Source organism: Gopherus flavomarginatus, chromosome 16 (genome assembly GCF_025201925.1).
Source record: "Gopherus flavomarginatus isolate rGopFla2 chromosome 16, rGopFla2.mat.asm, whole genome shotgun sequence".
Classification (NCBI taxonomy): domain Eukaryota; kingdom Metazoa; phylum Chordata; order Testudines; family Testudinidae; genus Gopherus; species Gopherus flavomarginatus.
Window position 1 is genome coordinate 6,435,861 of NC_066632.1, and position 23,788 is coordinate 6,459,648.

The window sequence follows — 23,788 nt, forward strand, 5'->3', positions numbered from 1 at the left end:
TCCTTGTTATCTGTGTGGAATGTGCAAGTATGTGAATGTTCTGAACTCTAGTGTTCAGTACCTTTTAGGTATGTATCTTCTTGCAGCATCAGCCCTTTCCTTGCCAGTTTGTGTGAGCAGGGCCTGCCTCTGGCTCACAGCTTCACTTTGCTTTATATTAGCAAAGTCTTGACCATTACTGTAGTTGAGGCCTTAGGTCTCATACCAGGCCTCTGATACCAAGGTTTACATCTTAGGGCCTTCACTTACTACACTGCTCACCAGCAGGACTTTAGTTCTTAAGGATTTGAATGTGTCCATTTGGAGGTTTGTGCTTGAAAGACACAAGACTGGAGGCTGTGGGGCATGCAGTATAATGGAGCAGAGTTCATATGGGGAGGGAGGTGTCTGCAGGACTGGCGCTAGGGTTTTGAGCGCCCTAGGCGGAAGGCAATTTCGCCGCCCAGCGCGCTGGTCCCATGGCTCCAGTGGAGCTGCCGCAGTGGTGCCTGTGGGCGGTCTGCTGGTCCGCGGCTCGGATGGAGCTGCCGAATTCGTGCCTGCGGGCGGTCCACCCAAGCCGTGCGAGCAGCCGACCGTCCGCAGACACCACTGCGGCAGCTCCATCCGAGCCACGGACCAGCAGACCGCCCGCAGGCACGACTGCGGCAGCTCCACGGGAGCTGCCTGCCGCCTCCTCCGACGGCGCCCTGACCCAGGGGACACCCTGGGCTGCCGGCTCAGACTCCCTCTCTGTCCTAGCAGCAGTGGCTGCTCAACCATTTAAAAAAAATTGGGGGGTGCTTTTTGGTGCCCCCAAATCTCGGCGCCCTAGGCAACCGCCTAGTCCGCCTAAATGGTTGCACCGGCCCTGGGTGTCTGGCTAGCTGGCAGGGGGAAGGAAGCTTGTGGGTTTCTCTAAAAAGGGGACTTGAAGTTTTAGCTTTACTTCTAGATGAGCCAATACTTAATAGAGGTGCAAAGTGAAGGGTTGTTTGCACTTGGGGTTCTAGACTGGGACAATCTCTAGTCATTGGACCCGTTTCTTTTACTTGGAGGTGGTACTGAGTCTAATGCATGACTTTTCTCTCTATCTCTCTTCTGCCAGCAAACTGAAACCATCTCTGACCTTGGAGGAAAACCGTGAGCTCCTTGATCAGTGCTTCAAAAGTTTATTTCCCCTTCCTCCCTTGGAGATGATGAAAAAGGAAGGCGAGACAGCAAAGAATGCTCTGCTTATACAAGTACGTGACAACAATTCTCCTCTGGCACCATCCACTGTATTTCTGCCCAGCAGGCACTGGGTGATGGCAGTCACACACGGCCTCCCTGGCAAGGCATAGTTAGCTTTCCCCGGCCCACACACACAAATGATCTGTGCTGAGCCTCACTCCTTCTCTTCTGGTTTCAGTCACTCTACGTGAGGTCCTTCGAAGCCCTTGGCGAACTAACGGAGACTTTGCTGGAGGGAGAACCAACCTCAGACTGGTTCCAGGAAATGTTTGAAGTGAGTAGACCATTGAACCGTGGTGGAGATTGTTTCTTCTGTTACAGCAGGGAAGAGTTGGCGATTTAGGGGGGCAAGCTTCTGTTGTGGAGGAATTTTCCACAATGGAGTGAATTTTAGGGAGAAAGCACCAAATTCTTCCTGGGCTAAGCGGGCATATGCCCCACTGAAATCCACAGAAGCTTCGCCATTTCATGCCAGGGCTGGATTGGGACCAAGTTCTTACAGTGTCGTTGACACTACTTGGAGCGGCAAGAAAATCACCCCTGCAGTAGCCAAATCCAAGAGAACCAGCTGAAACTGATCACTTCTTCTAAGAGGAATTCATGAATGTTGAGTTAGGCCCCGTGTATGGAAACTCATTCAGAGGAGACTTCCTGTTCCTCAGACATGGACAGAATATCGTGAAGAGCTGAGGGGTGGGGAGTTTGATGCACCTTCAGAATAAAAATGAAGTTCTAAAAGGAGCTGGGCTGGGGCAGGGCCAGTGCAAGGATGTCTGGCGCCCTAGGCAAAACTTCTACCTTGAACCTCTCCCCGTGCCCCAGCCCTGAGGCGACCCCCCCCTGCGGCAGCTCCCCACCCTTCGCCCTGAGGCACCCCCCCGTCCCAGCTCACCCTTGCTCCGTGAACAAGCATCGCAAGCCTGGGAGGCAGGAGAAGTGAAGCAGCCACGGCATGCTCAGGGAGGAGGCGGGGCAGGGGTGAGCTGGGGCGGGGAGTTCCCCTGCATGCCGCCCCCCCTTACTTGCTGCAGGTGGCCCTCCCCACGCTCCTCTACCCCAGCTCCCTCCGCCTAAGTACCGGCGGTGACCAGGGCGGCCGAAGATCCAGCCGCCATAGTTGCTGCCGAAGAAAATGGCGCCCCCCAAATCCTAGCACCCTAGGCAACCGCCTAGGTCACCTAAATGGTTGCACCGGCCCTGGGCTGGGGGGACTTCTTTGCTCTTATTCAAATTAATAAAAAGAAATGCTCCTCTCTGTCATTCTGTCACTCAATGTGGGAGAAGTTGCCCAGGAAACAGACCATAGCAGCAGACATCAAACAGCATGCGATGTGCTAGACAGCTCCCATCAGACAGTCTACAGCAGACATCACACAGACGGGCCCAGATTCATCTCTCATGTAACTCCTTTGGCTTCAATCTGGCCCCTGGGACTTGTATATATTAGGGGCTCTTCCATTTGACATGTAATTCCTTTGCTCCATGGAGGTGAGATGCTTTGGAGAGGGATTTTAGTGACTATTAAACCTGTTTAAGAGGAACTTTGGGAGGGATTTTCTGGTACTAACTCTGTCCGTTCCCTTGCTCTACCAACAGCTCCTAGCGACATGGTTCAGTTCAGGGAAGGAGTGGGAGAGAGAAAGGGCCTTGCAGGCCAGCATGCAGCTGCTGACTGCCTATCAAGAGACAGTTCATAGCACAGTGAGTATAGCCGTACTCTTCCTTGAGCTGACTTCTCTGCTTCTATCAGATCTGACAATCAACGCAAATGCATGAAAAACTCTTCCAGGGCAGCAGCTGGGATTTCAAGGTGACTGAGATCCCTCTGCTTCCATAAGAGAGAGGTTTGCACAACAATGCTGTGACCACACTGCGGGCAGACTGCAAGAATTAGAGGGCAGACAATCCCCCAAACTGATGGCTTATTCTAGAATTAGATTCACCAAGTCAACAACAAAAGAGCTTCCACTCTAGTTAAGAAGATGCCAAACGCTTTCCCCTTTTGGCATTCCAGACCTTGGCTCCCATCTAAACATCCATGTCTTGGAAGAGAGGGGAGGGATAGCTCAGTGGTTTGAGCATTGGCCTGCTCAACCCCAGGTTGTGAGCTCAGTCCTTGAGGGGACCGTTTAGGGAACTGGGGTAAAAATCTGTGTGGGGATTGGTCCTGCTTTGAGCATGGGGTTGGACTAGATGACCTCCTGAGGTCCTTTCCAACCCTGATATTCTGTGTCTAATATAGTGAGGGGTAACTGAAAATCTGATTCACCACATGTGGGGTTCACTAATCATAAAGGCCCAGATACTTATCCTCAGGTCAATATGAATCTCAGGTCTTTCCCAAATATCATGCTGTTTGTTAAAAGAAAGAAGAGAGTTACAAATGGTTAAAAGATCAATATCCAGACAAGTGACTTTCAATGTTGATAGTTCAGGATCACAACAGGGATGGAATAAACTGCTAGTTTGTAAAAGTCTCTCTGGAATCATCCCAACAGATCAGAATCCAAAGGCAGCTTAGATGTAAAGTCTGTTAGTTTTTCCAGGCATTCTCCAGGTTATTCCAAATGATTATTTGGAAGATCTCTGTCCTATGGCTCACACTTTCTCTGTTCAAAGTTTAAGCAGACTAGAGATGATAGGATCAGGCCCAAGCCTTCCCTTTTATAGCTATTCTAGCAGGCTGACAAGCCTACCTCACAGAAATTGTCACAGAAGGACCTTCCCCCAATGCAGATGACTCGTTGTACTTTGCTTTGAAGATAATCTTCTATTTCCTGTGCATACACAGTAAGCTAGTTATATTCATTCACATAAGGTAATTAGCCGTTCTTCCATTATAACACAGATAGTTAAGCTGAAGATAATGTAGAAATGACTGATTTCCTGAAGTGTCTTACATCTTTGATTTTAAGGTTAACTGAACACCTTGCATACATAATTAAGGCAATTAAGCCATGAAAGGGAATTAGCATCTGCAAGCTAATTTGGTTACATTGTGAAACTTCTAACCGGGTATAAATAACCACAGACAAATACACTTAGCATCTATTGTTCCTTTTTGAATGAGTTGATGATTGCTAGTCTAATATATCTCTTTGAAATTCACATGCAAGTGAACTGTCTTGATACAGTAGAAGTGCCTTTTGTTAAGTTATTATGGGTCATACACAGGTTGACTGGTCTGCCAGTGTCACAAATGCATTCTTGGTTCTTATGCTCCCAGGATGCTAAAGCTGAATTTCTATGTAATCAGCTAAAAACATAAAACATAAGAGTGGCTATCCAGGATCCCCCAGAAGAATGGTTCATCTAGCCCAGTATACTGTCTTCTAACAGTGGTGGGGGCCAGATGCTTCAGAGGCAATGAACAAAACAAGGCAATTGTCAAGTGAACCATCCCCTGTTGGACAGTCCCAGCTCCAGCTTCTGGCAGTCAGAGGTTTAGAGACACCCAAATCATGGCGTTGCATCCCTGACCATGTTAGCTAATAGCCAGTGATGGACCTATCCTCCGTGAACTCATCTAATTCTTTTTGGAACCTAGTTATACTTTTGGCCTTCACAACATCTCCCTGACAATGAGTTCCACAGATTGACTGACTGCATTGTGTGAAGAAATGTTTCCGTTGTTTGTTTTAAACCTGCTTCCTATTAATTTCATTGGGTGACCCCTTGTTCCTGAGTTATGTGAAGGGCTAAATAACACTTCTTTATTGACTTTCTCTACACCAGTCATGATTTTATAGGCTTTGATCATATTCCCTCATAGTCATCTCTTTTCCTAGCTGAAAAGTGCTTGTCTTTTTAATCTCTCCTTGTACGAGAAGTTGTCTCATACAATTAATAATTTTTGTTGCTCTTCTCTGTACTTCTTCCAATTCTAGCATATCTTTTTTGAGATTAGGTGAGCAAAACTGCACGCAGTATTCAAGGTGCGGGGGTACTGTAGATTTATATAGTGGCATAATGATATTTACTGTCTTATTGTCGATCCCCTTCCTAATGGTTCCTAACATGTTGTTAGCGTTTTTGACTGCATGTGGAGCAGATGCTTTCAGAGAACTGTGCACAATGACTCTGAGGTCTCTTTCTTGAGTGATAACAGCTAATTTATACCCCATCCGTTTGCATGTACAATTGGGATTATATTTTCCAATGTGCGTTACCCAGTTCAGTACAGGAATCAGAGGCACAATGTTACCAGATGTGCCCGTTACTTTGGGTAGGCTCATTAATTAGGGTTATTCTTCTGGGCGGGGGGCAGGGCAGGGCGGGTCTGTAATTCTATTAATGTGTTGCTTATGTCATTTGCGTGTTCATATGGAGCTCTGCTCCTTCCTTCTACAAGTCCCCTCCCAATGGAGCTACCCTGCAGGACCCAGGTTCCCCAGGGCTAATAACTAGAACTAGACGAACATGTGTGTACACACACACACACACACACACACACACACTAGCAGAGCAAGTCTATCAGCACTCCCCAGCTGATCCCCTTATATGTCCCTGTATTCAGTGGGCTGGGTTAAGCAGCACTTTCAAGCCGGTACCCTTATGCGCCCCTGATCTCAATCGGCTGGGTTGAGCAGCACTTTCAGCTGCCCCTCACCCCCCGTTCTGTGCCCCAAGTTTAACACGTTCCTATCACACTTTCACATTACAATTGTATGGGTAGTAATCCACGTGATGAGCAAACTCCACAGTATTTTGGGGCACTACAGGGATCTTTAGCTTAGGCACAAGAAGTGTTGCTGCAGAGTAAATGAGGGAAGCTAAAAACACAAAAGAGTAAAATTCAAAAGAGAAGCAACCAGCTGAAACATAAAAGTTATTTATTGAATCATAGTGATAACTACACCAGGAGGCCTAAACAAACATAACAGTTACATTTTAAAGGTTAATACCTGAGGTAGAAAAGAAAACAGAGAGAGAGAGAGAGATGGATCTCACCCACTCCATGAGGTTTGAACTGGTCGGGATTTCCAGGTGATGGTGGTAGCTCAGAGTCCTGAGTGCTGGAGACAGGCAGAGCCCCCAGCACGATCAGTCAGGAGATGGAATCCCAGTGGAACTGATGCAGAGTTTGGGTCTATACATCAGAACCTTACTTGGGCACAGGTAGAGGGTTTTGCAGAGAAAATACAATGGTTCAAGGGAGAACACTAGATTTGTTTATGGGTAAACTGATGGCTCAAGGGTTTTCTTTAGGCTAGACAATAGGAGCTAATCACTCTTGGCTATGGGTGTTGTTTTCTTCTGAGGAGCTCACAAGGCAACTAGACTGCTTCAGCATTTTGGGATATGAGTCAAAGATTTATTACTAGAATTGGTCTGATAATTGCTGAGCTGGGTGTGTGCAGGCGTAGGTTCATTAGCATCTGGAGCAGGGATTCCCATGATTCAATGCGTTCCTGCTTTTCTGGTCCCAGAGTTCAGTGCGGTTCTCTGTTCTTCATTTTTTATGCTAATCCCTATTCCATCTTTCATGCAGTTGAGGCTAGGGGAGTTGTCTCTGTTCTTCATTCTGTATGCAAATGGAGATGTCTTAATCTTGTCACCCTTGTCAGGAGGGGTCTAGGTGTGTCTCCCCAAACCCTTCATTGTTCTCTGCAAGCCTTTTCTCTGATCGGTTTTGGTTCAAACAGAGACAGGGGTGGGGGTGTCCTTCATGAGTCACACAGGCTAGATACTGTGCCCTCGTTCCCCAAAAACACAGAGCTGACGGGTATCAACAATAAAGATGGCAAGTGAAGTCTAGAACAACTGGAGAACATTCATTCTTCATTCTTTTTTAATTAGACTCAGGAAACTTTTAATCAGTTTGGATCTGTGATTGGACAAATAGCACCATACAGCTGTGATTCACTGGCCACGTCCCGTCAGTGGGTGGTTGACTGTATCAGCTGCCTTCTCAGTATGCAAGGTGAGGAGACTATTAGCAGGTATAAGTAATTCTTCACCATAAGCAGGTATAAGTAATTCTTCACCTTCTTTCACTGTTGTAATGTCCATTTTTCTGCCTGTCTAGTTCTTTCTGTCCTGTCTATTGGCACTTAGATAATAGAGTGGTGGGCATCTTGTAAATACCTCATTAGAAGAGACAATTATGATGTGTAAAGAGCCTAGCACACTTCTGGGAACTATACAAATAATAAATGGTCTGCACCAGGTAGATAACTGCTCAGTTCCATAGGGCTTGTCTACACAGGGACACTAAGGAAAGTTAATCCAAATGAACTAAAGGTGTAAATGTAAAGTGGAATTAAACACACGTGTGGATGCTCTGATTCTGAATTAATTATAGTGAATTACAAGAATTAAACTAACCTGAAATAAGGCCCCTTGAATTCTAAATAAATGTGTCCCCATAGATGTTTAATGAAGTTTAACTAATGCATTTTGAAAATAAATTTGGATTAGCTTTCTTGACTATCTTCATGTAGACAAGCCCTTGGTACTAAACATTTTCATTCTCTTTACCCTGCCACTGGCTGTATTGGAAGGGTTTCCTGGAATAATTCTTTAAACAAAAAGTTCTTCCAGCAGCCCTCTGTCATGAACAGTCAAAGCTATTGGAGTAAGTGTAGGCCATCTTCCCCTTTGTGAAAGAGTAGGATGGGGTAGGCAACCTATGGCACGAGTGCCGAAGGTGGCACATGAGCTGATTTTCAGTGGCACTCACACTGCCCAGGTCCTGGCCACCAGTCCGGAGGGCTCTGCATTTTAATTTAATTTTAAATGAAGCTTCTGGAACATTTTTAAAGCTTTATTTACTTTACATATAACAATAGTTTAGTTACATATTATAGACTTATAGAAAGAGACCTTCTCAAAATGTTAAAATGTGTTACTGGCACGCAAAACCTTAAATTTGAGTGAATAAATGAAGACCCGGCACAGCACTTCTGAAGGGTTGCCGACCCCTGGAGTAGGATATTCTTTTCACCTAATGGGATAGAGCTTGGTTATCATTTAAGGGCATTTCCAGTTAGGGTCACCAGACAGCAAATGTGAAACATCGGGACGGGGTGGGGGATCACAGGAGTCTATATAAGAAAAAGATCCCAAAATTGGGACTGTCCCTATAAAATCGGGACATCTGGTCACCCTATTTCCAATGATTATTAATCAGTCCTAAAAAACAGTGTTGCTGATTCAGAAACAGAATAAGGGACTCCAAACTTTTAAATGTACAACATAGAAATCCCAGCATTGTTTAGAAGTGACAGATGAGCCTGGGTTTCCTGCCAAAGTTTTTGTCCATCCCCATCTGTTTTACAATGAGAGTTTTGGTGGAGGGATTCACCTCTACATTGGAACCTCACACCTACCTGCATGAATTGTACTTGAATATGAGATTAGATTTAAATATTGAGAGCAGAGAGGCTACTGAAACCAGACACACCCAGAAAGCTGCTCCAAGCAGAATATGGTGCTTGTTCAATCCCGTATCAGTCACAGTAACATACCACTACTGTGAACTTTCAGACATTTAGGGTGTAATCTCGACTCCATTATAGTCAACAGGAGTTTTGCTATTGACTTTGATGGGGCCAAGATTTTACACTGTGCTAATAACAGCATAGCACATGGATCCTTCTGTATGAATGTCCATGCAGTAGAGGTTCAGTTTCATTAATCATTATAGTACTTTTTCTCCTTTTCTCCACTCCAGGCCAGCCCATGAACCTCGGGTCAGTGGAGGAGGAGCTGAGCTGTCTCCGTGAAGAACTAACAGCAGCTCCAGACCCTGAGGCTCTGTTTCAGGCATCTTCCAAAATGGCCAGGGTAACTGACTCAAAAAACTTGTGCAGATGTTCTAGTGACCAGGCACTGTTCATTTTACATTTACGCTTTCATGATGCCTTTCTGTACTTGGAGCAAGCTGTGGGCATGGGGCATTTGTTGCCTGTAACCAGCAAGATGATTTTCATAGATGTGTGCTATAAATGCCATGTAAAAACCGGATTCCGCAGAATGTTGCATGTGCATGAAAATGCGCATGCAGATGCACACACATGTACCTATCCAGCCATCCATGAGAAAAAACTGTGTTAGTGGAACATCAAGCTGAGAAACCACCCAGTCTTCATTCTGTCACCTTGCGGGTTTGCCTTAGCCTATATTTGTGTGCATGCCTCTCTTGACTTCATTTGATAGGTTGTAAAAAGATGCAGTGTATCTAAGAGAATACAAACTGGAAACTTGCCTCTTGCATATCCAGTACAGTGTTGTGCTAACAGTGCAACAGAGGCTTTGCCTTGAACCTGATATCATTAGTGTAGAATACAAAAATGTAGTATATAGACTATAGAAAGAATTTGAATCCCAAATGGCTAGCTGGACATAAGACTAATTAACAATATGCTGATTCATAGAACTTTTTCCATGGAGATACTAGGCCTCCATTTTTAAAAGTGCTGGAGCCAAACATCATTGCAGTCTCTCCTGTTTTTGCTTTGTTCCCAGGTTGTTAGTGAGTACTTCCCTTCCGAACAGGCTGCAGACTTTATTGAGGCCACAATGGATAGTATGCTGTCTGCTAACCCCACCTGTGCCACGGCAGCTGGGCTATGGATGAAGATCATCCTAAAGGAGTGTGGAGATGCCATGCTGGACCAGGTAAAACGGGAAACTGGAGAGGTTTTCTGCCTAAACTCTAGGCTTTTAGATCTTTGCTGTTTCTCCCCCTCGGACACAGAGTCGATTCCATCTCTGTTCCTACCCTAAGATAGGCAATGGCAGAATCAATAGCAGTAGACAGAAAGAATCCAAGGGAAAAGGAAGGTGGTTAATTATTTATTTGTCTAGCTTGTTGACACAGTATTCAGCCAAGAAAGGCTTGAAAAAACAGACTCTGGGGCAAAAACAAGAAGACAGAATGACTGGCACTTGGAGGCATCCAGTTCTTAGGAGGCCTATGGCTAAGGGCTACCTGAATAAAAATAGCCCTGTAGTCATTCCCAGTGAGTCTGGAGCCTGGGCTCTGAGACCCACCCTCTTGCCAGGTTTCAGAGCCTGGGCTCCAGCCCGAGCACGAACAGCAACACTTTTACACTGCTGTGGTATGTTTTTTTTGCTGTGTAGACGTACCCTTTAAGAATAGAAGGAGGGATGGAGAAAACTAGAGTGTCTTTGGGATCAACTATTTATATGCTTTATTCTGGAGCCCAGTGCGTTAGGGCTAGATGAAAGGAGCACTCCACAAATCTTCTACCAAGGCTGGTGAAAGGCCTCAGGACAGGGAACCCTCCCAGCAGAAGTGCCATGTTTGCACAGTGTTTTGAAGATGTTAAGGGCTAGGAATGAATATGAGAGGTCATTGCCTGTTCATAGTCCCAGGCATTTGCACACTGTGTTTAAAGCACTTGCATGTTTTGTGCTTGTGGTTGTTTATGAACTCTGCATCCTTCAAGGCAAATGATCAGATTTGGCTGCTTAAATCACACCTGCAAAATCTGGGCAAGCAAAGCCTTCTTTTGTGCATGCGAACTGGTTTATTTAATGCATAGCTGGGCACCACCCCATTAACTTACCTGGTATGTATATGTGCGTGTGAGTGTTAATCTTTACAGCCAAGTGTGGGCAATTGTTGTGGGTTAAAGTTACGCGGATATATTTGAATGTTTGTTTCCTGAGGAATTTCGAAAAAAGCAGCAAATGGCTAAATAAAGTTTTTGATTCTGTAGACTGAATAGAGAGAAAGAAAAAGGGACATTTCTTTTTGGTTTTGTTCCTTCCAGGTGCCAGCTATTCTGAATATAATATATAGCCACATGCTTAGTATCAAGGAGGGCAGCTTGAGGCAGTTCCTTCTGGAGGCAGTGTCCATTCTAGCTCATCATCATCTAGAGGCAGTGATCTCCAGCCTCCTCAGAAAACGTCTGCCGATGAACCGGTATATACCGCTACCTATTGCAGTTATCTTGGTAAAAGATCGATCCCACAGCTTTACTGGGAGCTATAGGGCTCATTTAAGCAGCAGACAGTTTGGGATAATTCCTGACGGTTAATAGCCTGGGTCTTTCTGCAGGAAGGTCCAAGAGCATGTTAAGTGGGGTGCGGAGAGAAATTAAGTGTCATACTGTTTCCATTAATTCATAACTTCTTTGACATCCTAAAGACCGATCCTTACTAGTATAACTGGAGTGGATTGTTGGAAACATCTACTTCTCTAGCAGAGCCGGCTCCAGGGTTTTTGCTGCCCTAAGCAGCAAAAAGGAAAAAAAAATGCTGTGATCGCGATCTGCACCTCTGCCACTGCCGCTTCGTCTTCGGCGGCAATTCAACGGCTGGTCCTTCGCTCCGAGAGGGCAAGGGCCGGCGCTTCCATTTAGGTCATCTAGACAGTAGTCTAGGGCGCCAGGATTTGGAGGGCGGCAGACTGCTCCGGTGGACCTGGTCCCGCGGCTCCGGTGGAACATCTGCAGGCACGCCTGCGGCTGGTCCACCAGAGCCGCAGGACCTGCAAGCCGGCCCTGCGCCTAGGGCGCCAAAAACCCTGACACCGCTCCTGCGAGAGGGAGTGAGAGACCAGCTGCCGAATTGCCACCGAAGACCCAGACATGCCGCCACTCGCCATTGGCCACCCTAAGCAGCTGCTTGCTGGGCTGGTGCCTGGAACCTGGCCTTGCTCTCTAGACACCTGAATTGACCTCACTCTGGAAATTAGCAGTGGCTGTTGATTTCCTGGTAGCATGACAGCTTCAAGTCCAATCACTGGCTGATTACAAAGAATAGGGGCAATATTATCATCAGGGCTCCGCTTGGTATCAGTGAGGGTGTGGCTGCTAGAATAGAATTGCCATCCTTGGTATTTAAAACTGAGCTGGAAGCAGATCCATGATTTCATTTAAAGATTCCCAACTGAGTTATCAGTTACCAGAATCTAAGACCATAAGAACGGCCATAGTGGGTCAAACCAAAGGTCCATCTGGCCCAGTATCCTGTCTTCCAACAGTGTCCAGTGCCACATACCCCAAAGGGAATGAACAGAACAGGTAAATCTCAAGTGATCCATCCCCTGTTGCTCAGTCCCAGCTTCTGGCACACAGAGGGTAGGGACACACTTTGTAAAGGGGACCTAAGATGGCTCTGAATATTCGTTCTCATAGTTGTATGTCCAGTTAGTAGGAATGTGGCTTTTCTTTCATTAACTTGCCTTCCAAACCCTAGATCTTTGGAAGCCACATACTCATAGGTCCATATTTACTGGGAAGTGGGAAAACAGGAACTGAGGTTGGCGCTCTGTGTCCTGTCCTTCTGAAGTCTAGTATTAATGGTTAGGCTGCAGTAAGACTATGTCACTTAACCTAGTTCTGTAACTGGAAACTCCAATATTTAAACAGGAAGAGCATTAAAGGAGGATAGCACTCCTAACTTTCTCATCATAGGCAAGGAGATAATTTGGTCTTTACTTAAATATGATGCATTCCGTCTGAGCCACAAAAGTGTCCAAGGTTTACATGTAACTTCTGTTAAATTGCAGTGACACCACTGAACTGTGGAGATCTCTGGGGGAAGACCCCTTGCTTGCCACTCAAGTCCTACAGGTCCTAATAGAAAAAATAAAGACTTCAACAAGCCAAGAAGGAAGCGTCACCTCAGAGACTGAAACTGACAGGCATTTGGCAGCTGCTGAACCTCTCTCAGTAAGTTAGGTGACAGACACGTCTTTCAGGCTTTCCTCTGCCCTGTGACAATCCTGCTGATGGAAAGCTAGAAATGTGGTAGAATATTGCTGTGTGGGCACTTCTCCTCTGATGTACTGTTTCCCTGAGTCCAGCTCTGCTGTCTGTGGAACAAATACGGCAGGTTTAGAGTACGTGGCTGATTTACTTAATAACATCTGGCAATAAGAAAGTCTTTGAACCAGGTTTCTCACAGTGCTTTGCAAATATTCCTTAGGACTCACAACATGCCTTGGTAGGTCATACACATTTTTATAGACATGGGAAACTGAGCCATGAGTTAAGGGAGTTGCTCGCAGTCATTCAAGTTACTGGCAGAAGTGAGAATTTAGTAGAGCAGATATCAGAAGGGGAGAGAGGGCGTGATGGTGTTGGGAGGAGATCTCATTTTTTACCATGCTTTCCTTTCAGGCAACATGTGCCATCTTTCAGGTGGTGTCAGCACTGCAGTCGAGCAAAGCCGTGCAGGAGCTGCTCCCAGAGTTGTTTCCTGTTCTCCTGCAGCAGGTCAGCCGAACCTTAGGCCAAAAGATGCCTTTGCCAGTGATCAGCAGCCCGAGCCTAGGCCAAAGAGACCGACAACATACTGAAGGCAACCCTTGCCGGTAATTAGAAGGAAGGAAGAGAAACAAAGAGAATTCCAATAGAGTTGTGTGACACTCCCCAGGAGTTCCCAAGATTATGGTTACACATATAATGAAATCATAACATGCTCCTAGAGACTAAACTTAACCAACAGGGTTAACCTCCTGTCTAAAGATGTTTCTCACCCAAGCCTGATAGTGACCCTGCTGTCCATCTACTTCCTAAGTGAAAGATGCCAGAGTGTCTTCTTTGTCCCTCAAATATACTAGAGCAAACCTTTGATGTGTACCCCAAAATTGGGTCCCCACCCCCTGTTACTTTTCTTTCTTTGAAGTTCTCACAGTCCTTCTGAACTGATTGTGAATCCTACATGCTTAATTTACATGTAAACAAACAGGTAGGAGAAACATTTCTTGCCTGAAAGAAAACCATTTTTTCAGCTTTTCTGGTAACTAGTCCCTAGACACAGATCATAAGAATGTAATTTTCAATGCATATGCGTGGCTCTTTACACAGCATCTGTAAGCATTTCACAATGATATTGGTGACATGGGCTTTTATTTGAGACTCATATGGCAATCTTTTAGTGAACTAGAATGTACATACCAGACCACTCGGCACCCACTTTCTGTGCCCCTCCCCAGTTAACACTAAGAGATTCCTGTATCATCAGTTGACTTCAGCTCTGGTAGCCCATTAATGTACATTTCCCACCAACCTCACAACATTATTAGTTTCTATTGTTATTGTGTTTCTTTATTCCGAGCCAACAAGGTGCTCAAATTACAGACTTCCTGGTTTTATGTCTCTGACTGTTCCTCGGAAACCAGGATCTAAATTCTGTTCATGAATGGGCAGCAGGTATAAAATAAACATAAGGAAGTACTACTTCACACAACACACAGTCAACCTGTGGAACTCATTGCCAAGGAATGTTGTGACAGTCAAAAGTATAACTGGGTTAAAAAAAGAATTAGATAAGTTCATGGAGGACAGGTCCGTCAGTCGCTATTAGGCAAGATGGTGAGGGATGCAACCTCATGCTCTGGGTGTCCCTAGGCCTCTGACCACCAGAAGCTGAGACTGGACAACGAGGATTGGATCACTTCACGATTGCCCTGTTCTGTTCATTTCTTCTGAAGAAGCTGGCATTGACCACTGTTGGAAGACAGTGTACTGGACTAGATGGACCATTGGACTGACCCAGTAAGGCTGATCTTATGTAGTGGCCACAGTGAGTCAGGTTTTCAAGCATGGGTGCCTAAGTTTTGTCCACAAAACTTGAATTTGTTCCCATGGATGGCTACCTAGCTGTGTGATTGCTGGCGCTGCAGACACAAGTGTATATTCTACTCGTGCTGTTGGCCCATGTGCAGGACAGATTTAGGTACCTCTATGTGATGCGGTGGTATGCTATGCCCCAGCCTCTTCCATGAACACAGACTGCTCGGAGTCCCTCCAAAGTGTTCTCGGGATGCCGGCTCCTGAGATCCTGGTGGTCAGGGATCTGCTGACTGTTTGACCCCAGTGGATGATCTTCAGTCACCTTTACTCTTGACTTTTTTGTTTTCTCTCTCCTCCCTCTTGTCTCTCAGGGGACTTCTCCATCCTCACCTTCTCTGTGGCTTGTACTTTCGTGTCTAGGTTCCTCCAGCTCCTTTACATATATTTCCTCTTTACCTGGCCCTGCAGGTTTTAGTTCCACCCTTCTAGGCCTCCACACATGCCTTGGTGTCCCGGTTAGAAAGGGATCCCAGTCCATGCCCAGCAGAAGGCAATGGGGCAATCCATCCACTGCCCCTACATGTTCCTGCCTAAACTTCCCCTTGATCTCCAGAGTCACCTCTGCCATTGGGCAGAACGTATTGTCCCCATGGACATATTCAGTTTTGATCCTACCTCTGGGAAGTATCCAGTGGGGTTTCACTAACTCCTGCCTGATCAGCAAACAGGATGAAGCTGTGTCCATTATTCCCTTTGGTGGCTCCTCCCTACCCATACCGGTACGGTAGCTACTTTCTTTTTTCTTCCCTGCCTGGGAGTCTTGTCCCTGCCACAAAGCTGTGCAAATTCACAGTCCATTTTAGGACAGTCTCTTTTTAGCTGTCCTTCACGTCCATGTCAGAAGCACACTGCAGGCCAAGCTCCCACTACAGTTCCTTGAGGCTCCTCCCTCTTCTTCTTGCTGCCCTTCCCATCTGGAGGCACTCTGCTCCTTCTCAGATCTAGTCCCTTAAACCACTGGCTCACTCTGGGAATGTCCGTCTCTGCAAATGCCTCTGTAACTTTAACTGGCTGGCGCCACGTAACCCATACTCAAGTATGCTCAGGGAGACTCTGAAGAAACTTCCAGAATCTCCCCCCCAGTTTGAGTATCTGGCCTTACCAGTGAGTGGCCCAATCTTTCAATTTCTATCCAAATGCCCAGAAGGATAATCCCTCAATCCATCTTTCAACTCTCCATTTCTGGCAGTACTTTTCTGTGGACAGGCCTCACCTAGTCCAGCATGGCTGCTTTAATCATGTCATAATCTCTTGCTCGCTAATCACTAAGAGCCATATATGTGCTTCCCCAGTTAAATAGGGTGTCAGTCGAAGGGCCCACATTGTTCTGTCCCTATGAGTTCTCACTGCTGCTCCTTTAAGAGTAACCAAAACCACATCAGGGTTGTTTGCATGTCTCATTTTACAGAGTCTGATCTCCTGTGCTTGGTTTCCATTTCCTGTCCCAGGACTTGCCAGACTTTGGAGGAGTTGTTGCCAGATCTGGGCTTGCTCCTATATCAATTCTTGAAGGCTCTTTTGCTGTTAAACCTACCAGGCAAGCAAAGGCTGTTCTTCTGCATGGTGGGATTGTTGGAAGGTCTGTAGGGTATTCTCAACCAGGCCAGTTTTAGGGGGTCTGCCAAGCAGGGCTGGCATTAGACTAGTTGGGGCTCAGGGCAGAAAGCTGGAGCTCTGAGCCCAGCCAGGCTGGAGCCCTGAAGCCCAGGACCTGCACTAAAGTCCCGAGCCCCTGCACCCTGTGCAGTTAAAATCCAGAGCCAGGAGCCCCAAACTCTGATGCCTGGCAGGGCCGAGGCCTGGAACGGGGCCATGGAGTATTTATAGCATGTTGGGGATGGGGGGAGGCTCAGAAACAGAAAGGTTGAGAACCCCTGTTCTACACTTCTCTTTTCTGCTTCGCCATCCATTTCAAGGTGTTCCCTCCATCACCCGGATTGCCAAACCTCTACCCTGGCTTCTCCAGCAGGCTCTCCATTTGCATAGATAACAGGGAAATCCCTGACCAGCCCCGTGCTGTGACAGAGAGGGCTGTTGCACCCTTACATCTTCTACAAACCTTGAGACTTTCTTGTTTGTAAGCATCAACGTATAGTCTATTTAATCCCCCTACCAATACATAGCACCTTTATCTTGTATCTCAACTTTCTAAACTCTTCTCCAAAATGGGGAGTAAGGTATTTCCACTCAGAGACCTCATTTTGTCAGGCTCTCTCAGCTTTTTCTCTTTTTGTTTCTCTTAGGGTGACCAGACAGCAAGTGTGAACAATCAGGACAGGGGGTTGGGAGTAATAGGCACCTGTATAAGATAAAGCCCCAAATATTGGAACATCTGGTCACCCAAGTTTCTTTCTCTATCTGTTCCCCTCAAAGGGCTCCTGCCCATGTCCTTTTACACAGTTTCCCTGTTAATGGAATGATTGGTTCCATGACTCACTAGCCCCAGTCAGACCTCGTAATCAGGTACACCTCTGACCAATTAGGCCTTCTGTGAGGAACTGAATTAGTACTAATGGTCACCAGAATGCTGACTCAAGTGCAAACCCTTAGCACTCTGTCACATCATATCTGGAGATATCACCCCAAAATGTCCATTAGTGATCACCACACTCTGTGCCCCCAGTTTTTGGGTCATGATCATGTATTTTTTTCCATATCATTGTAGTCTTAGTGCCCATGCTCCATGCAGAAAGGGAAAAATGACTGCAAAATTTTGTCCCTAGCAAAACTAGTTATATGAGATGTATGAGACTGAAACTTACCTCCCGGCATCAAGTCCTTCCAGGAACGCTGCTGTCCAGGATATTGCCAATGGATGAACTGTCGATGAACAGCAGATTTGACAAATAACTGGGGTTTCCTGACTCTGTTCAGGCTGCACCTTCCTACCAATTGCTGCAGTTCGGTGCCTCTCTTTCCCCAGGTTTTCTGTCCAAGCATTAGAATCTGTGCTTTTCAAAGTTGGGAATGCGAGACTGATGAGAGAACTCAGGGAGCAGAGAACTTGGATTCTGCTTGAAAACCCCCAGACTCACCATGAGGGAGTGTGTCTGCTGGTGAGGTAAGAGATCTAGGAGGCATCATTTTATCCTTGGGAATCAGTAGCAAATAAAGTGGCTGAGAGGGAACCTCCAGTTTATAGCTTTGTGGGGGGTGCCCTGGGTGGAAACACACAGCTCCCACTCATAGATATCAGAGCAGTCTGCTCAGAGCAGCTGAGTTTTTGAAGTGTGCAATCGACCCCATAAGCAGTTTCTTTTGCCTTCCAGCGTTCTGCTAAAATCTGAACTAGTAACACCTGAGATCATCCAGAACCTCCTCCCCTGGGTGAATTCCCCGACAGAAAACTACCGAGTCACGGGCACAGCTTTCCTTGCCCAGGTAAGACAGCGGGCTCTGAAGAGCAGTTTCACCATTAGACCATTGTCTGTTTGCCTTTCTTTCGGGAGTTGTACAGTTCAGTTCATAGGAGTAATTGTCATTTTAGATAGTAGAATGGGTCCCCCTTTATATGGAAACCTGACAAGGAACTTCATTCTACCTTTCGGAGTCGTTCTCTCTCTGATATTTATATTGCTGTCATTGCCTATACTAGCTACACAACCACAGGGGCTGGCTGAGAGAGCTACAGACAGAGTTTGGATTCCTGGAACTCTTCTGCCAAGTCCTAGTGCTGATACTAACCAACAGCTCCTGATTTTGGTTTAGCTCAGCAGATCTTCGGAATGAACCTAGTGTCTAAATACTATAAAACATGCAACATACAAATACATTCACATCTATCATAGGTTCTCATTACTGTAGTATCTGAGTACCTCAAAACTCATTCATGTATGTATGCATCCCCACAACACTCCTGGGAGGTAGGGAAGCACTCTTATTCCTATTTTACAGGCAGGGAGCTGATACACAGAAGGGCTAAGTGATTTGCCTAAGATCACCCAGGAAGTCTTTGAGGGAACAGGAAATGGAAGCTGGGTTTCCTAAATCCTAGGCTAGTGTGATAACTGCTGGACCATCCTCTCTTTCCACCTCCTTCCTCTAAGATCTGCATCATATTTCCCACTTATGCTAAGCAACTATCTTAGGGACTCATCTGGTTCTAAGCAAAACAATCGATCTGTGCCTGGGATGGGCTGTACCTGGGCTTTGAGGCTTCTTATAAGATGCCCCATGGTCCTACTACACCCTGCCCCAGGAAAAGAGCCACAAATCTGGGTCTGTCTAGAGAGGCCTCGTGAAAGCAGCCAATCAGAGCCCATCAGGCTCAGCTAAAAGGAGCTGCAGGGCCTTAGAGGGTCAGTTCCTGGCAGGAACTGGAGGGGAAGAAAAGATGCTGCTCTCTGGCCACCGAAATTCAGGGGATAGCCAGAGTTTGATTCTTGCAGCATTTGCTTAAGTTGGGCTTGCAGGAAGAGAGTCCTTAAGAACTTTAACCTTGAGGTGAGGGTGAAGCTAAAAGTGGCCGGTAGGAAGAAGCAACAGTGAACTGAAATCAAGCAGTGCCTAACTACTGTTTACAGGGTCCATGGTTTGGATCTCAGAGTTACGGGCAGGCCCAGGTTCCCTTATCACTTACAGTGCCATAAGCCTCAGGAAGGGGACAATGCTTATGGAGAGCTTGAACAAAGGGTAGAATTTCAAGGACCCAGAGTTGGGGCTGGAAACCCTAGTGAGGGCAGTGGGACTGTTCTTGAAGGGGTTCATTTGGCCTTTGGGACTCAGAGAGAGGCCTGAGCCACAGAAGACTCACTGAGGTCGGCTGGCAGGGTGCACCAGAGGTGAGAAAAGGACTGTGGTACGAGACCCAGCCACTCAAGAGGTGAGTGGATCCCTATTATAGTGCCCAAAAGGAAAACTGCATGGTTTGAAGACATTTCTCATTTCTGTGGAATGATAAAGTTACAGTGTGTTATGTGGCAAGTGTCAGAGGGGAAGCCATATTAGTCTGTATCCACAAGACTGTGGCTGTAGGAGGACTCCTTGTTGTTTTTAGTGTATTCCATGTCGGCTCAAATTCTATTCCCAATCTTTATGATCATATTGGGGCTAATGGATGTGTTGATTTTATTTCAGCTAATGAGTAATCCCATGCTCAGGGAGAAGAAGTTCCTTAAGAGTGTCTTACACATCTTGGAAGAAAGGTCACAGGATAGGAACAGCATTGTCCGTCAGATGGCTGTAAGAGGCCTGGGAAATATAGTCGATGGGGCGCCTGAGAAGGTATGAGAGATTACTGAATAGGATGCAACATAACTAGAGAAACCAAGGGAAATAATTGTTCAGAGTTTACAGAGATTGCACACAATGCACTAGGGCAAATTCTGTTCTCTCCCATACCCTAGTAACCTTTTTGCAGTCAATACAGATCAAGCTGGCTCCTTTGGTAAGCTGGGCATAACTAAACAATGTGCACTTTAATATGACCATATGTAATGTATACATCTAGGAAGAAAAAATGCAGGCCATACTTACAGAGTGGGAGTCTCTATCCCAGGAAGCAATGACGCTGAAAAAACACTTGAGTCATGGCAGAGAATCAGTTGAACATAAGCTCCCAATGCCAAGCTGTGGCCAAAAGGGCTGAAATGATCCTTGGAGGCATAAACAGAGGAATCTTGAATCAGAGTAAAAAAGTTATTTTCACTCTGAATATGGCATTCATGTGAGCACTGCTGGAATACTGTGTCCAGATCAGGTGTCCACAATTCAAGAATTATGCTGATGAATTAGAGAGGATTCAGAGAAGAGTCACAAGAATTATCAAAGGATTGGAAAATAGACCTTTAGTGATAGATTCAAGGAGCTCAATCTATTTAGCTTTGCAAAGAGAAGGTTAAGGAGTGAACTGAGGGCCATCTATAACTACTCACATGGGGAACAAATTTTGGTAATGGGTTCTTCCCATTAGCAAGCAAAGATATAACAAGATTCAATGAGGAAAAACGAAGCTAGACTCATTCAGACTGGGAATAAGGCATCCATTTTTAATGGTAATTTTAATTAACCATTGGAACAATTTGCCAACGGTTGTGGTGGATTCTCTGTCACTAGCCATTTTAAAATGAAGATTGGATGTTTTTCTAAAAGATACACTCTAGTTCCAATAGAGACTATTTTGGGGAAGTTCTGTGTTAGGCAGGAGGTCAGACTGGATAATCACCCTGGTCCCTTTTGGCCTTGGAATCTAAGTAACTAGAAATCTAGTAATAGGATTACACAGGTGTATTATGGCACCGAGTTTGGCTCGTTGTAGCTAGCACCTGGTCTGAAATATAGCTATAGGTCTCTGCGGTGAGAGGGGGTTGATGAAATTCCCACAACTTCATAACTACTAAAGAAAACTTCTTAGAATTGTGATCAGTGATAATTGTTCTTTAATATCATCTGTTTGTACAGGTGAAAAAGCACAAGAAGTTTCTTCTGGACATACTGATCGGGGCCTTACATGACATTTTCAGTTCTGAAGTCATTGGCGAGAGCATGAAAGCACTGGCCAAAGTCCTGAAGGAGCTGAAAGAGAAGGACATCGGTTCTTCCTTCAGAGACCTCACCCAACAGATCCGGACCTACTTTGACGATGTATGTGAACAGAACTCTCCAACCTCAGTTCAATCAATCTTGATTAGACTCCAGGGCCAGCTCTAGCGAAAACGCCGCCCCAAGGACGGTAGCATGCCACGGGGGGCGCTCTGCCGCTTGCCAGTCCCACGGCTCCGGTGGACCTCCAGCAGCCGTGCCTGCGGACGGTCAGCTGGTCTCACGGCTCTGGTGGAGCTGCCACAGGCATGCCTGCGGGAGGTCCAGCAGAGCCACCTGCCGCCCTCCCAGCAACTGGGAGAACACCCCCCGCGGCATGCCGCCCAAGCACGTGCTTGGCGTGCTGGGGCCTGGAGCTGGCCCTGTTAGACTCCATTTACGATGTGTGATGTGGACTCCCTGGGCATTGCTCATGTCAGAGTGAAGAGATTTTAGGCCCTAGGGAAGAGAGGTGTTTTATGGAGGAGGAGAACATTAGGAGGATGGGGATGACATCCCTGCTCCCACAGTCTCACCCTTCTGTTCTTCTTTATTGCCACTGATAACCTCAAAGAAAGTCTGAATACTAGATTAGGTAGCTAGATAACCATGGAAAAGGGGGTTACAGAGTGCAATAGAGAGTATTGGGCCTGCTCTATACCATTTTTATATGAGAGGGTTGGAATGATAATTCTGTTTAGCAGAGAATTTTGAGATTTCAAATTTTGGTTTTGTTCCTATTTGTGGGAACCCCTCTCCCCAAACTTCAAAACTCCTTGTGAAACAGAATTACTATTCTCAGCCTAGCTCTATTGGAAGCCTTGGCCCAGAGCAGTCTGCTCTCAGACTGTCCCGGTGCTGGGAACCTGAGAGCTAGAGGTGCAAATTTGAGAGCCAGGACTCCCAGGGTCATAGAATCAGAGAACACTAGGGTTGGAAGGGACCTTAGGAGGTCACCTAGTTCAACCCCCTGCCCAAAACAGGACCAATTCCCAGCTTTTTACCCCAGTTCCCCAAATGGCCCCCTCAGGGACTGAACTCACAACCCTGGGTTTAGCAGGCCAATGCTCAAACCACTGAGCTATCCTTCCCCCTGAAGCTGGGGGCCTGGAAGTCTACAATCCCAGTCAGCCTGCCAGATCGGCTGCCAAGGAGCTGGATGAGTGCACTGGCAAGACACCAGGCAGGTTTCTAAGGACCCCTGCCTGGCTTCCAGAGGAATTTCATCAAAATTGAACTGGCTCTAAAATATTTTCATGAATCAGCAAATTCAAACAAAAAATTGGTTAATTAAAGTTTTTCCAACTAGCTGTAGTTGGAATCATTCTACTTTAGCATAGAAGAGATGGCTGTGTGAGGTGCGTGATGGGATTATCCTTACTTATCAAGTTGGGGGTTTTCTTGGCTGTAGGAGGATGATGCCCTTCGTTCAATGGCCTTTGTCCTATTTGGCATCCTGGCTCAGTTGACAAAGAAAAATGGAAGGCCTATTTCACCGAGCAGGTTCGAAAGAGCTGGGTCACACTTCTGCTGCACCTGCAAGACCAAACCCCAGGGTTCAATGGTAAGACTGACAGTGATTGTTACTAAGCCAAAGAAATCTTCCTCCCAATGCCAGGGAGCTCTGCTATTCTGCCTGCCGTGGAGGCCCAAATTCTCCCCTCAGTTCATTGCCCTCTGCTGAGTCAGTTCCAGCGAGGTTGGTCCATGGGCTGCTTCATCAGAATCCAAGATAGGTCATGGGTCTGAACCTACAGGTCTCTGTTCCTGTGTCTCTGCACCCCAGGTCCCTACCTCCCAGAATAGAGGACAGACCACAGCTGTGCCTGGTGAAGCAGCTTTCATCGGTATAACTGTTCCCAAAAGACATTGATGCTACCTCCAGGTTTCAGTGGAAGCTCTCCCCTCTATTAGTCATTCCTGCATGTTTCTGCCAATTACATCCAGATGAATCCCTTTTTGTCCTGGAACAGATGCGCAGTCATGCAGATGAGTTCCCTTTGAATGAACACAAGCACTCGGTAGGGAACAATTCAATTGGCGTGACACTCTTTTTCAGAAATGCAGAGCTACGTTTCACCTCTGTTTCCCGTTTTTGGGACTGAAGAGATTCCCAGCATGCGATTAGTAAGCACCTTGGTGGCACAGACGAGCTGAATCCTACAGAGCTCCAGGAGGACATTTGCAGACACCTTGTGAGTGAGCTGTTGAACTGTGTGAGATTATTGACTGGAGTGGCTTGTGGTGGTGTAGAGGGGTGTGTTGGGGGGGATGTGTGATGGACAATGTAAATAACTGCAAGGGTGGGATATTATGAGGGAGGGTGATGGGAAATGTAAATCTGCCCAGATTCCCATTTTTCCCACTTCTACTCAGCCACCTGTTCTTTCCCTTACTTTACCTGTGGTTTCGTAAAAGCCTGTGCTGGCAGTCAAAGGGCACTTCTAGCCAGAGAGAGCTCATGTGTCCCTGATTTCCTCTAGGCCAAAGAGAATGCA

The 23,788-nt window shown here is 46.3% G+C and overlaps 1 protein-coding gene across 1 annotated transcript in view; it reads left to right on the forward strand.

Annotated features, from left to right (window-relative positions):
- LOC127035534 (maestro heat-like repeat-containing protein family member 2B) overlaps positions 1–23,163 on the forward strand; it is a 69,533-nt gene extending 46,370 nt beyond the window's left edge. The window contains exons 29-43 of the mRNA XM_050925543.1: positions 1,088–1,223; positions 1,391–1,486; positions 2,809–2,913; positions 7,012–7,135; positions 8,888–9,000; positions 9,682–9,834; positions 10,956–11,110; positions 12,701–12,863; positions 13,314–13,507; positions 17,695–17,832; positions 18,041–18,152; positions 19,848–19,994; positions 21,171–21,353; positions 22,702–22,854; positions 23,077–23,163. Coding sequence (XP_050781500.1) covers positions 1,088–1,223; positions 1,391–1,486; positions 2,809–2,913; positions 7,012–7,135; positions 8,888–9,000; positions 9,682–9,834; positions 10,956–11,110; positions 12,701–12,863; positions 13,314–13,507; positions 17,695–17,832; positions 18,041–18,152; positions 19,848–19,994; positions 21,171–21,353; positions 22,702–22,854; positions 23,077–23,163 — 2,059 coding nt within the window. The remainder of the gene's footprint in view (positions 1–1,087; positions 1,224–1,390; positions 1,487–2,808; positions 2,914–7,011; positions 7,136–8,887; positions 9,001–9,681; positions 9,835–10,955; positions 11,111–12,700; positions 12,864–13,313; positions 13,508–17,694; positions 17,833–18,040; positions 18,153–19,847; positions 19,995–21,170; positions 21,354–22,701; positions 22,855–23,076) is intronic.
- The last annotated feature ends 625 nt before the right edge of the window (positions 23,164–23,788 follow it).